Source organism: Stigmatopora nigra, unplaced genomic scaffold (assembly GCF_051989575.1).
Source record: "Stigmatopora nigra isolate UIUO_SnigA unplaced genomic scaffold, RoL_Snig_1.1 HiC_scaffold_30, whole genome shotgun sequence".
In the NCBI taxonomy this organism is placed as follows: Eukaryota; Metazoa; Chordata; class Actinopteri; order Syngnathiformes; family Syngnathidae; genus Stigmatopora; species Stigmatopora nigra.
In genome coordinates, this window is record NW_027551609.1 from 1 (window position 1) to 12,957 (window position 12,957).

Consider the following 12,957-nt stretch of genomic DNA (forward strand, 5'->3'; position numbering starts at 1 on the left):
ATTGTAGAGAGAGAGAGAGAGAGAGAGAGAGAGAGAGAGAGAGAGAGAGAGAGAGAGAGAGAGATTGAGAGAGAGAGAGATTGAGAGAGAGAGAGAGAGAGAGAGAGAGAGAGAGAGAGAGAGAGAGAGAGAGAGATTGAGAGAGAGAGAGAGAGAGAGAGATTGAGAGAGAGAGATTGATATATATATATATATATATATATATATATATATATATATATAATATATATATATATATATATATATATATATATATATATATATATATATATATATATATATATATATATATATATATATATATATATATATATATATATATATATATATATATATATATATATATATATATATATATATATATATATATATATATATATATATATATATATATATATATATATATATATATATATATATATATATATATATATATATATATATATATATATATATATATATATATATATATATATATATATATATATATATATATATATATATATATATATATATATATATATGAGTGTGACAGTTTGTTTGTTGGGGAAAATTCCTGTGTTTATGGCCTTAGTGTAATGTTAATCACGTTTTGGCCTAATATGATAGTTTTCAGTAAAACTTAATTTCTTTTACGTGGAATGATGCCAAATGAAAATCTTACTCGTGCGCTGAAAATCACGTTCTGGCAGAATGTTATAGTTTTCAATAAAGTAACTGTGTACTGAGTAACTGCGAATAAGCTTGGAAGAGCTACTCTGCATATTATCCTCCTCGGTCACAGTCTGCAGAAGTTCCCCATCTCGTGGAAGACTTCCTGTGTGGTTCCAGTTTTTGTCCAACTTTACAACGTCCGCGGTAGCTCCGTCCACTCTTGTTCGTTTTGTCTTTTTGCCGCTTTTATGTTTTAATGATTTGATGATTCCATTTACTTTGATTTGCTTTGTACTTGGTGCTTCTGCTTTGCTGTTCTGTGGGGTTCCAGTTTTTGTCCAACTTTACAACGTCTTTACAACGTCCGATTCAGTTACCATAACCAAAATGGCGCTGTTCAAGCGGCAGCCGGCGGCCGCGGTAGCTCCGTCCACTCTTGTTCGTTTTGTCTTTTTGCCGCTTTTATGTTTTAATGATTTGATGATTCCATTACTTTGATTTGCTTTGTACTTTGGGCTTTTTGCTTTGCAGTTCTGTCTAATCATCCTCTTGCTACTGTCACACACTATACAAAGTAAATTTGTGTCTCTGACATTTCGCTTGTTTTCAGGTGACAATTTCAGTTATTATGGCCTCAAAGTTCTTCTCATGCGCTCAAAAGCACGTTTTGGCTGAGTTTCATAGTTCTATATTAAAACCTAACTTCTATCACTTGGAATGATGCCAAATGAATAACTTATTTGAATTGGACGATTTTACACTATATACATAGTATATTTGTGTCTCTGACAGTTCGTTTGTTTGCCAGGGACAATTTGAATTTTTATTGCCTTAATGTGCTTTTCATGCACTGAAAATCACGTTTGGCCGAGTATGATAGTGTTCATTAAAACTTAATTTTTATCACTTAGAATGATGCCAAATGAATAACTCACTCAAATCTGACGATTTTACTCTATATACGCAGTATAGTTTTTTTTTTTTTGCAGAGGACAATTTCAGTTTATGATAGTTTTCTTTAAAACTTAATTTCTATCACTTGGAATGATGCCAAATGAATAACTGACTCGAATTGGACGATTTTACACAACATACATTGTAGATTTGTGTCTCTGATAGAACATTTAAGTTTTTATGTTGACCTTAATGTGTTTTTCATGTGCTGAACATCGGGTTTTGGGTGAGTATGATAACTTTCATTGAAACTTAATTTCTATCACTTGGAATGATGCCAAATAAAAAGGAGAAAGTTTCCGTTTTATGACCTTTTCTAGGAATTTTGACCATTTTCGTCACTTTTCCAATGATCGTTCGTTTTAAACACTTTTAGACAGCTTTTGGAACACTTTTCTGGGATTTTTGACCATTTTTACAGATTTTCGATAAACGTCTGTATTACGTCTAGACACTGTTCGCGCCCGAGAGTGCCTGGTGGAGGGAAGCTGATACTACCCGCCAGACAACAAAATTAAGCAAGGTTTTTTCGCCTAAGTGCGCACTTGACCTTGGTTGACCTGGATAGTTATAGTTACTCCTGCAGTTGACCAGATTTCTTTATTTTCTTCATTTTGACGCATTTTTGACTTTTTCCAACGATCAATCGTTTTAAACACTTTTACCAAGCTTTAAGAATACTTTTCTGGGCATTTTGACAATTTTTACCCATTCTCCAAAAACGTATGTATATATTGGGGTAGACCTGCTAACTGGCTTAATAATTAGTTGTTCATGTCGAACCAATGTGTCCGAACTGGTTTTACAATTGTTTGTTAGGACAGTGGAATGTAGGATAAGCCTACTAGCTGGCCTTGCAATTGTTTGTTCGCACTAGGAATTGTAAGATAGCTAACTAGCTGGCTTTGCAATTGTTTCCTTGTATTGTGGAATATGGCCAACTCGCTTTAGAACTGTTTGTTCGAAACGCGCAATATAAGATAGGCTGCGGCAGTTTGTGTGAGCTATAAAAATATCGTGTTTGCATACAACTTAAACCTGCTAATGTTTAACTATATTAGCCCGACGTTTTGTTTACATGAACATTGTCCGACATCATTGTCTTAGAAATAATAACCTGAGTTCCTATATAAAGACTAACCTAGTGTACAGTCAGAGAGAATTGCGAGGAAGACAGGCTGTGAGAGGTTCAGAGCTGTCGGAGCATTCTCCAACCATCCTGCAGTCCGGTAATAAACCTATTTCCTATTTAAATTGATCTCACTCTTTCTTAACCTGCTCCTGAAGTTGTATTTTCAGACCTATCATACTTTGGTGCCGAAAGCCAGAGACCCAACAGCCAACAATTGCTGGAGCGACGACGGAGCACGACAGCATCCTCCATCTAAAGGATCAACCCGACAGTTTTTCTCTCGCCGCTCCGGTGATCTGGTGACGGGTCCCTCGAACTGGAGCAGGTTCGGAACGAGAAAGATTGTGAGTTCACCCTTTGATTTCTGTCTCCGTGAAGTGTGATAATTTGTATGAGTATTATCACTGCGGTAGGATTAACAGTTTGCAGGTCAGGGACCAGCTTATGATCTTATGATGAACATAATGTTTTTTGGTCCGGGACCAGCGTGCGTCGAACATAATAGTTTTTTTGGTCCGGGACCAGCGTGCGTCGAACATTATAGTTTTTGGGTAGAACCAACATAATTACACAAGATTGAGTCGGGGACTTATAGTCTTGGTCTGTTAATAGAGTACGGGACTCTCCCAAGACAAAAGTCAGGGACTTTTTGGTTTTGGTGTATTCAGAAATATTGGGTGAATCACAAAGTAGAGATCAATTTCTGCAAATTTAAAATAGAATTGTTGTTTAAATTATTAAGTAAGTGATTAATCCGGAAAGTGACAAGGTAAGTGGGTTTATTATCAGACTGCAGAGTGGACATCGGGGGGGTTGCTACATGTGGGGTATGTGCGGATGCGTAGTGTGGGAAGTTGCCTGTCTGCCGCGGTGGGTGGATAGGAATGGTTTCAGTACCAATTTGAAGGATATGTGAAAGGTTTGATGAGCATAGAAAGGGAATTGTTGAAGAAAAGAGTTTTGTAAGTGAATAGAAAAGAAAGTGTAGCAAAAGCAGCTGAAGGTGTGCAGAGAGTTGACTTGAGGAGAGTAGAGTGAAGTTAATAAATTTTGTGTGCTGTGTTCCTGCAGAAAAAGGCTCTTATCTTAAGTAAACATCGTCTCCTTGGTGGGGGTGAGATGAGTCAATAGGATGTCAGCCAGTAAAAGGTTAGCAATATAGGGGTAATTTGAAAATTAGACCTTAAGTATTAAGAATTATTTGGTTGTTAATGATATACGGATTGCATAAGGATCAGTTGATGTCAATCAAATGATGTCGACCTATTTCCTTTGAGAAATGATTATTGCTGATAGGACCGCAAAAGGTGATTAGCTGCCAAGAAGCACAGACTTGGGATGGCGCTCTTCATCAGTGATGAAAATTTTCAGACCACTGATGTCTGATTATGAGTGTGAGCATGAATGTTTGTCTGTCTTTTTGTGTTTTTGATTGGCTGGCCACCGAGATATAATCAATCAGGTAAGATATCAAGGTGGAAAAGGATTTAGAAATTTGAAATCGAATTCTGTAATCGCCAATAAGCCCCTTTTAAGGGATGGCGGCAAAGGATTTGGAAATTTGCAAATGTATTTCTGAAATTGCCAATAAGCCCTTTTTCAGGGATGACAGCGACAAATTATGGAAAAAAAATCCTGAAGGAAATGCATTGAATTTGGGTTGGCAGATTGTGCTTCTCAACAGGAAACGGACCAACGGTGGTGCCAGGTGATGCCTTAAAGTGGGAACGTCTATACCAAGCATTGCTGACCAACCAACCGACGTGAAAATAGCCAAGAGGGGGATGCGGATCCACCTCTTACACTGTAAGAAGGTTCTCTCAGTTGAAACGTTTGAGGAGACAGGTGAGATAAACTTTCTGACGTAATAAAACAAAACGCCAACCACTCCAGTATAGATTGGAAAGATTATTGCTCAGCAAGCAATGCAATAAAACCATTGGAAACTATTTTTATTGGTCTTATTGTCTCCATATGCAAAAAAGGTGAAAGCATTTCAATTGAGACTAAGCCTTCTTACAAAGGGTTAAAATAAACAACCAGAAAAAGAGAAGCTGCAGTGGGAGGTGGAAGGAGCCACTCAACGCGAGAATGGCCTCTATGCAAACAAACCATGCATCCCACAATCATTGTTTGAAGTAATTGAAAAATTGAGCCATTGGAGGAGCCATGGCTCAACAGGGGGGGAATGATCAGTATAGTACAGGGGTGGCCAACCCGCGGCTCCCGAGCCGCATGCGGCTCTTTGCCCGGTTTCATGCGGCTCTTACGTCCATATCAAAGTTTGTATTTGTGTTTTATTTTTATTTGCGTGTGCGCTTCGCTTGAGTTCAATACGGTATTTTCGTTCAATGCGCATGTGCTTGGGATGAAAATACCTCAAAGTTTCCCATTAGGAGCAAGGTCATTTGAGTAAACGTTTTTAACAGAGTGGGAGAGCTCCCGTGAACCAGAAGCGACAATGAACGGCGTCGCGCACACAAAAAGTATCCCAAAGATCCAGCGTCGGCTGAAAAAGCCACACCCCCTGCGAGGCAGACCAATGGCGAGAGTGCTCAGCCGGGAGCAGCCAATAGGAGAGTGAGGCGTACACCACGTGGTGGGCGCCCTAATTAAAAGCCATTCATAATAAATGACAGCTCACAAGGAGCGAATCTTGCGCAAAAATAGGCTCTGATTTTATGCCAGAAGTCCCACTAAGTAACATGCATAGTAAAAGAAAAACGCTATTGTAAATTATTATATTTTTGTTTGTGGACTTGGTTGAACTGAGAGTTTGTCTGTGTGAGACAGTGCACACAATGTTCATTGTTGATAATGACTGGCCTGTGCTGTTAGTACTGTAGGAGTCAATTTATGTCGTTACTATGCTGGTGTGTGACATTTACAATAAATCTGGCTGAGCAAAGGTATGTGTGTGATGTGGCTCTTTGCGGTAACACAGTAAAAAATGCGGCTCTTGGTCTCTGACTGGTTGGCCACCCCTGGTATAGTACAACAAACAATGCATGTTCCCAGAAGTCACCAAACCTACTTTTAAAAAAACATTTGCAGAAACGGTCTCACCTGCTGTAGACACAACTCTCAAGGCAATGAACGACACAAGCGAGGAACAAGGCAGACATGGACATATCCCTTCAAGGTTCTGAACGTGGATTTCATCAAGCTGAACCAAAGTGGCATAAACAGGTACTGTCTGGTGGTCATTGACCAAGTGGGTTGAGATATATCCAACCAAGAAAACGGACGCCACAGCAGTCGCAAAAGCCATATGCAAAAGGATAATTCCAAACCATGGAATACCACGAGTCATTTGAAGTGATGGTGGTGCTCGCTTCGTGACGGCATCGTGGAATCGACCTGAGATATCATTGTGCCTGCCGCCCCCAAAGTGTTGGACTCATTGAAAGAACAAATGGAACAGTAAGACTCAGAGTGGTGGTGGAGGAGAATGGAGAAACAGATTCTAACACTCAGTGGTTAACTGTTCCAAGAAAGAACAGTGATGAATGAAAATAATTTGCCGACATCTTCTCGGTCTCTCACACAGGAGAACCTGTCCCCAGGCGACCTGGTACTCGTCAAGGTGATAAAAAGAACGTGCTGGTTATCTCCACTGGGGACGGACCTCACCGTGTGATTTTGACCGCAAACTTCCCCAAGTTGGCCACCACCGTCAACGCAGATGAACTAGTGTCGGAGCTCATGACCGGGATCCAGTGTGGGGCTCGGATGTGCCCTTCAAACACTAACACTGGTCAGTCTCCTCCAAAAAAACCCCTAATGGGTCTGTTCCCCTGGGTGCGTGTGGCAAGGAACGCCCCGCGTCTGGAGACTGCATTGACTGCAGGTTCCGGGCCTGTGACGGCGCATCAGTCTGGCTGCGGCAAGGCCAGGCCCAGGTAGCCGCCACGGCCCAGGTGATTTTCCAGGGCCACCCTGCTCTTGACGGAGTGGCCACCCAGCGGGGAGGTGTGTGTGTGCCATTATGGGACACTCGTGATGCGCTTTCATCCCTGCCGGCGCATCCTACTGAGTTTATGATGCCCTACAAACTATGAAGAACATACAGGACGCTATAACCTAAGATCCGATTCCACAACAACGATGGCTTGACTGGTTCTTCTTGGGCGCATGGACACGACTACCGCTCGTGACTGTCATTGATCTTATGCTTGTGATCCTAACCTGTTGTTTGCCCTGCTTCTCAGCTTCTCAACATACCATGATTGTTGAAACTCAGCTAATGCTAACTCGTATTCACATGCAACAATCCATATCCCAATCCGACCCTGATGTTGTGCTACTGTCTGACACTGATTAATATGTCTTTCCTATTCTGAGACACCAGGTACCCCTCCTGGTCGGTCTAAACTCTAGTTTGAAGTAATTTGTGAAGAATTTCGTTCAAAAGTAGCGTCTCTAACAAACTAGTTTCCGATGTGTTTATACTCACAAACAGGAGGGATATGTAAGATAAGAAAAAGTCTCTTTGCAATTACTTGTTGATAGTGTATTAGTTTTTGTGAGTATAACAGCATCGTAGTCATCCTTATGGCTGACACAAACATCCAACTGTCTGACTGAATAATCAATTCTAGTCTTGAGATTGGGTTGACATGTCAGCACAAATACTCAATTGTCCGACACTGATCAATACCTTTTGCCCTGCAAATGACTGAAACGTATCTGTCCAAAGTCCTAGTGACAACTGTCAGTTTTGCCTGCATTTAGGACACACTCACCAGCCACACCGGATCCAAATACGGTGTTACTTCGCTTATCGCGGTTAATGGGGACCGGGACCACCCGCGATAAGTGCATTTCCGCGAAGTAGGGATTCCCCTTCAAAAATGCTTAATGTTAATTTAATTCCAAATGTTTTATTATTTTTTTTATTTTTTTACCCCCCTGTATACAGTACACCATATAGAATACTGGTAGAGAGAGTGAAATTCATGTTATAACAAAAAAAAAACGTGTAAAATATGTTGTTTCAATGTAATATTTGTATTTTTTTTTTCCCCAAAAAAATCTGCAAACTCTGAGTCCGCGATAGCCGAACCGCGAAGTAGCGCGGGAACACTGTACACGATCCACATGCCGAAAATTGGGTCTCTAGGATTTTTCAAAGGGGTGATTTCCCTGGTTAAATACCGCTCACGGCCACACCACCATGAAAACGCCCGACCTCGGAAGCTAGGCGTGGTTCGGGCCTGGTTAGTACCTGGATGGGAGACCGCTTGGGAACACCAGGTGCTGTGAGCATCATGTCAAGGTCTTTTTCGACATTTCATGGGTGTCCATCTCCTTTCGACCTTCTAAAGCCTGAAAGACTTCCCTCCTCTACACATCTGGCGACATTTTATTGAAGCGATCCTTCTGACAAACTACATTCACCTAGTTGTAGAAGGAATTAAAGCAAAAGAATAACGAGTGGCAACCAAGTAAGTAAACAGTAAGACCCAGAGTGGTGGTGGAGAAGACTGGAGAAACAGATTCTCACACTCCGTGGTTAAATGTTCCAAGAAAGAACTGTGATGAATGCAAATAATCTGCCGACATCTCTTCGGTCTCCCACACAGGAGGGCCTGTCCACAGGCGACCTGGTACTCATCAAGGTGATAAAAAGAAAGTGCTGGTTATATCCACTAGGGACGGACCTCACCGTGTGATTTTGACCGCTAACTTCACCAAGTTGGCCACCACCGTCAACGCTGATGAATTAGTGTCGGAGTTCACGACCAGGATCCAGTGTGGGGCTCGGATGTGCCCCTCAAACACTGGTCAGTTTCTTCCAAAAACCTAATGGGTCTGTTCCCCTGGGTGCGTGTGGCAAGGAATGTAAATGTAAATAAGGACAAAAAAATGTTGGATTAATTATTATAACATCAGCCAACCTTAATATTACAGGCGACAAAGTTTTAAATGAGAAGATTTTCAGATAATGGTGTGTCTTGAGTTTTTTTGATGCAAAAGGTGTGCAGTAGTTAAAAAAGGGTTGGGAAACATTGTTTTAAGGCACCGGGATCCTTAGATGTCGGATCTTCAAAGTAACACATTTGTACTCCCGATTAAAACCATGAACCGTGTGACGAGTCAGAATACGAAATTGTTTCCCATGTTCTGTTGAAATTGGCAACACATCATCTGGCACTTGGCGAATGTGGTCTTAAGGAAGATGTTTTGATCAAAACGATAGAACTTCCCGACTGATTCATTTTCAACGCTTTGTCGGACAGAAATAAATCGAAGTTTGTATTGGCAGAGTTTATGCTGGCAAATAATATTGATTTTTTTTGGGTGGTAATGAAATGTATGCTTTTATTCCAGACAAAATATTTCGTACCTTTAATATTTATTTGTTTGTCCCCAAAACTTGCCGTCTTTGCTGTACTAAGAATGAAGATGTATATTACGTTTCTAACTGTTGTCTTCGCATCAGAGGAATGAAGCTGTGGGGCAAGATCCTGTGGGTGAACTGGGCCAAGCCCAATGACAGAAAAGAGGCTGAAATTCCACAAGCCAACGTTGGCCAAGTAAGTCAAATCTTGCTGAATTGGAAAGATTTATTCAGAAAGAATGAAGAACGTGTGTAAATTCCATAATTATCAGTGTCCAAAAGTTGTTGTCAACATGAGAAACATTGTGCTAAAAGTAGCAGATGCAGCAAAATTCTTTGATCGTGAAAGTCGAGTGGGCTTTTCAGGCACTTTACAACCCGTCGCCAAGCTCAACAGCGGAAACGCTGCAGCGGGAGGAGATGGAGCCCGTCGGAGCAGGTGCGGTGGGGGGCAACTATGGCACTACCATTGGCGGGCACATCGTAGAAGGTGTGGATTCCACCAATCCACCTTCTTTCCAGTGGACCTTTCGTCCTATTTCAGGACCAGGTGAACAATCCGACAAAGTATCTCTTCAGTACTTTTGGTTTCAGCGTAGTTCTATTTCTGTAAAGCATACGGCAACCTGCCTGTGACATCGGTACTTCCGGTCATGACCAAGTCCTACACCTGGCTGGCGCAACTCCAGCCTGATCAGATCACCTCTGCTGTCAGCCTGCTGGAGTTGTACTGTGGTCTGCACAGCTTACCACCCCCACAATACAACTTTTACTCTTTGCCGGATCAGGGCGGGAAGTTGTGGCTGGTCTACGCGGTAACCACTTTAAGTTATTATTCATTCGTTAATTTTCGAAGTCTCTGTAATCCTGGGTTCAAATCTCGGTCGGTCCACCTGTGTGGAGTTTGCATGTTCTCCCCCGGCCTGTGTGGGTTTCCACCGGGTACTTCGGTTTCCTCCCACATTTCAAAAACATGCACGGTAGGCTGATTAGAACCTCTAAATTGCCCCTCGCCATGAGTAAGTCAAGGTATTACTCTATTCGGTTTTTTTTTCTTTTAATGTAGTGATTACTGTAATTGACTTTTGTGTGTCTGTTTGTTTGTGTTTGCGAGCAGGTGGTGATGTCACTAACACACAGCAGCTTTTTGCCTCGCTGCTTATGTGCAAGGCTGGATGATGCCAAAAAGATGGCTGCGCTCAACGCATTGTGGAATCGAGGTAAACGCCTCGGCACACGCATATCAGTGCGGTCACTCCAATTAGTGTTTGTGCTTCCCCATCACCGGACTCAGTCTTCGCGCGTGAATGGGCCCACATCACGTCTCTTGGTTGACTGTTCGATTCCTGAGATGATCTGGCCTAGCCCGCTCTCGGCCTCCCTGTGCTTATTGGCTACTTTTATTTAGTAGCTCGTTTTGTGGCCTGTTTAAGTCAAGAAGTAATATGAAGTTCAATGGTAAATATGTCCTACAGTTCATGTTGTCTAGGTTCATATGTTTCATCTCCTAGTATTTTGTTGAATAAAAGTCAAATCTGTCAAAATCATGTTTGCATATACCATCATATAGATAGATACAATAATCCATTGAATATCGTGGATAATGTAGACCAGACATGGCCGCGATCATGGAAAAATCACGGAGCAGGTTCACCCCTATTATTACTACCATACGACATGTTTTGGCGCCTATTCAGAAATACAAGTACTACACAAGTCCAATTATCAATGATCCACCAGCCTCTTGGAGGTCTAGCACGACATCAGTCGTCACCGCGAGAAGGAGAACCATCAATCATGTTGCATGTTTTGGGACCTTCACCGTTCAACTGATAGCCGGCCGCTTTTTAGGTTGGTGCGTCAATTTTTACCTCTGGCGATCAATATGTCTGCCAGAGCACTCGACAGCGGCAACAAGGACGACTTCAGCTGGTCTCTCCAATTCCTCACTTTACCTCTGAATCAACACAGCATGCGATAAAGGCGGGGAAATTCACTTTATATTTGTGTATTTATAAACTTCACTGCACCATGTGCTTATGGACATTTAAAAAAGTATCTTGCCGGCTGGACTTTACAATTCATTTTTGTGTCTGTAAGTGTTAACCATGTTGGCTTCATCCCCATCAGGAGACATCTCTTCCTCCAACATCTTCTGCTCCTCCTGAAGGTGCAGAAGTTCTTGATATTGAGTTCAACACGGTGTGAGGTCCAAAACAAACAAATTAACAAACAAACAAAAAACGTCTGCCCGCTGGGACCGCTTCTGACAGCAGACTACAAAATTCACGTTTTAATGAGACCTACTCTACTATTTCACAAATAGTATTTATTAGTGTAAAAGAAGCGCTATGTAAGAAGCCACGTTTGATGACTGCGTGTCTTTCGGACTGATCGGGCATCCACGAACCACGTGATCAGCCGAACACTCTTTCCTCGCTCGCTCTCTTTCTCACTTTCCTTTTCCTGAGCCGATCGGTAAGTCACGTCGTCCGCGGCAACTGCAAAAAACGTACTAAAAAAAGTTGTTATACGGCGTACCATGCATGTTTTTGGAATGTGCGAGGAAACCTGAGTACCCGGGGAAAACCCATGAGAACATGCAAACTCCTCGATTTGAACCCAGGATCCCAGAGCTGTGAGGCAGACGTGCTAACCAATCGCAATTGAGGCCACTAAGGTAATGTCTTGAATATAATACAAATTTAACTAGGATGGAAAAAAGGCACATATTAGGCTGTCTGGCATCAAGTTGTAGTCAGTGCCTTAATGGTTGTCATTTTGTGATTTTGAACAACTAACCATATATGCTTCATTGCTGTCGTCTTCAGACCCAGAAGACTGGCGACGCTTGCCCAAAATATGCCGCGCCCGCAGGGCCGCCCTTCTCCTGTGTTTCCAACGGTCCGTTTGCCATCAACAGTACTAAGGATTGCCTAATGACACTAGAGGAGATCTACGAGTGGTTCCAGAACCACTTTGACTTCTTCAGGGATGGAAATAAGCGCAGATGGCAGGTGGTTACCGTGTGTGTCGATGAGGGGTCATGAGGTTAAATAATGAGCAAATTATTGTGGAAATAAGACTAATGGCCGTTTTTTGTTACCGCTTAAAATCCGGATTGGTCCACCTGTGTGGAATTTTGCATGTTCTCCCTGGGCCTGCGTGGGTTTTTTCCTGGATACTCCGGGTTCCTTTCCTCCCACATTCCAAAGACATGCCTGATAGGCTGGTTGAACTCTCTTAATTGCCCCTCGCTACGGTTGGTTTGCTGGTCGTTTGTCGGTTCTGGTTGGTGGTTTTAATCGGGGGTTTTTACCTCATGTAGGTGAATGTGTTTCAATCATTCTGTGTAAAAATAAAGATCCAGGGCCGTTCTGGGGCTATTTGCCATTATAAAATGTGTCCAAAATATGCTTATTTGCGATAAAAATAAAGGTTGCATTATAACCGGTCCATTTCGGTTCTGGATGGTGTATTGCCCCAATAATGGTGTCCAATGATAAAGTAGATGTGTTTTCCGATATAATTTAAAGTTATCATCCGGGCATGTTCTGGGGCTTTGTTATACCATAATCAATGACCTCCAACTTTGTACTTTATTTTGCACGTTTCTTGTATTAGAACCGAGCCCACTCGGTTCTGGTTGTTGCTGTTAACCAGGATTTTTTATATTGTGTAGATAGATGTATTTTAATCATTCTCTGCAAAAATAAACCTCCAGAGACGTTCTGGGGCTATTTATCACCACAAATAGTGTCAAAAAGTGTATATTTGCGATAAAAATGGTGCCTGTATTAGAACCGGTCCATTTCGGTTCTGGTGGGTGTATTCAATTAATCATGGTGTCCAATGATGACATGGATCTATTTCT

The 12,957-nt window shown here is 41.8% G+C and overlaps 1 protein-coding gene and 1 pseudogene across 1 annotated transcript; both read left to right on the forward strand.

Moving 5' to 3' along the window:
- The first annotated feature begins 7,898 nt into the window (after positions 1-7,898).
- Positions 7,899-8,008, forward strand: LOC144192944 (5S ribosomal RNA; annotated as a pseudogene).
- Positions 8,009-9,340: 1,332 nt separating this feature from the next.
- LOC144192936 (uncharacterized) lies at positions 9,341-12,133 on the forward strand. Its single transcript, XM_077711780.1, has 3 exons — positions 9,341-9,633; positions 9,699-9,898; positions 11,915-12,133. The coding sequence occupies exons 1-3, from the start codon at positions 9,405-9,407 to the stop codon at positions 12,131-12,133; spliced, it is 648 nt and encodes a 215-aa protein (XP_077567906.1). The 5' UTR covers positions 9,341-9,404.
- The last annotated feature ends 824 nt before the right edge of the window (positions 12,134-12,957 follow it).

Coding starts and splice junctions, on each gene's coding strand:
- LOC144192936 (XM_077711780.1), top strand. CDS start 9,405: ATGCAGCAAAATTCTTTGATCGTGAAAGTCGAGTGGGCTTTTCAGGCA. Junction 9,634..9,698: donor TCGTCCTATTTCAGGACCAG/GTGAACAATCCG, acceptor ATTTCTGTAAAG/CATACGGCAACCTGCCTGTG. Junction 9,899..11,914: donor AGTTGTGGCTGGTCTACGCG/GTAACCACTTTA, acceptor TGTCGTCTTCAG/ACCCAGAAGACTGGCGACGC.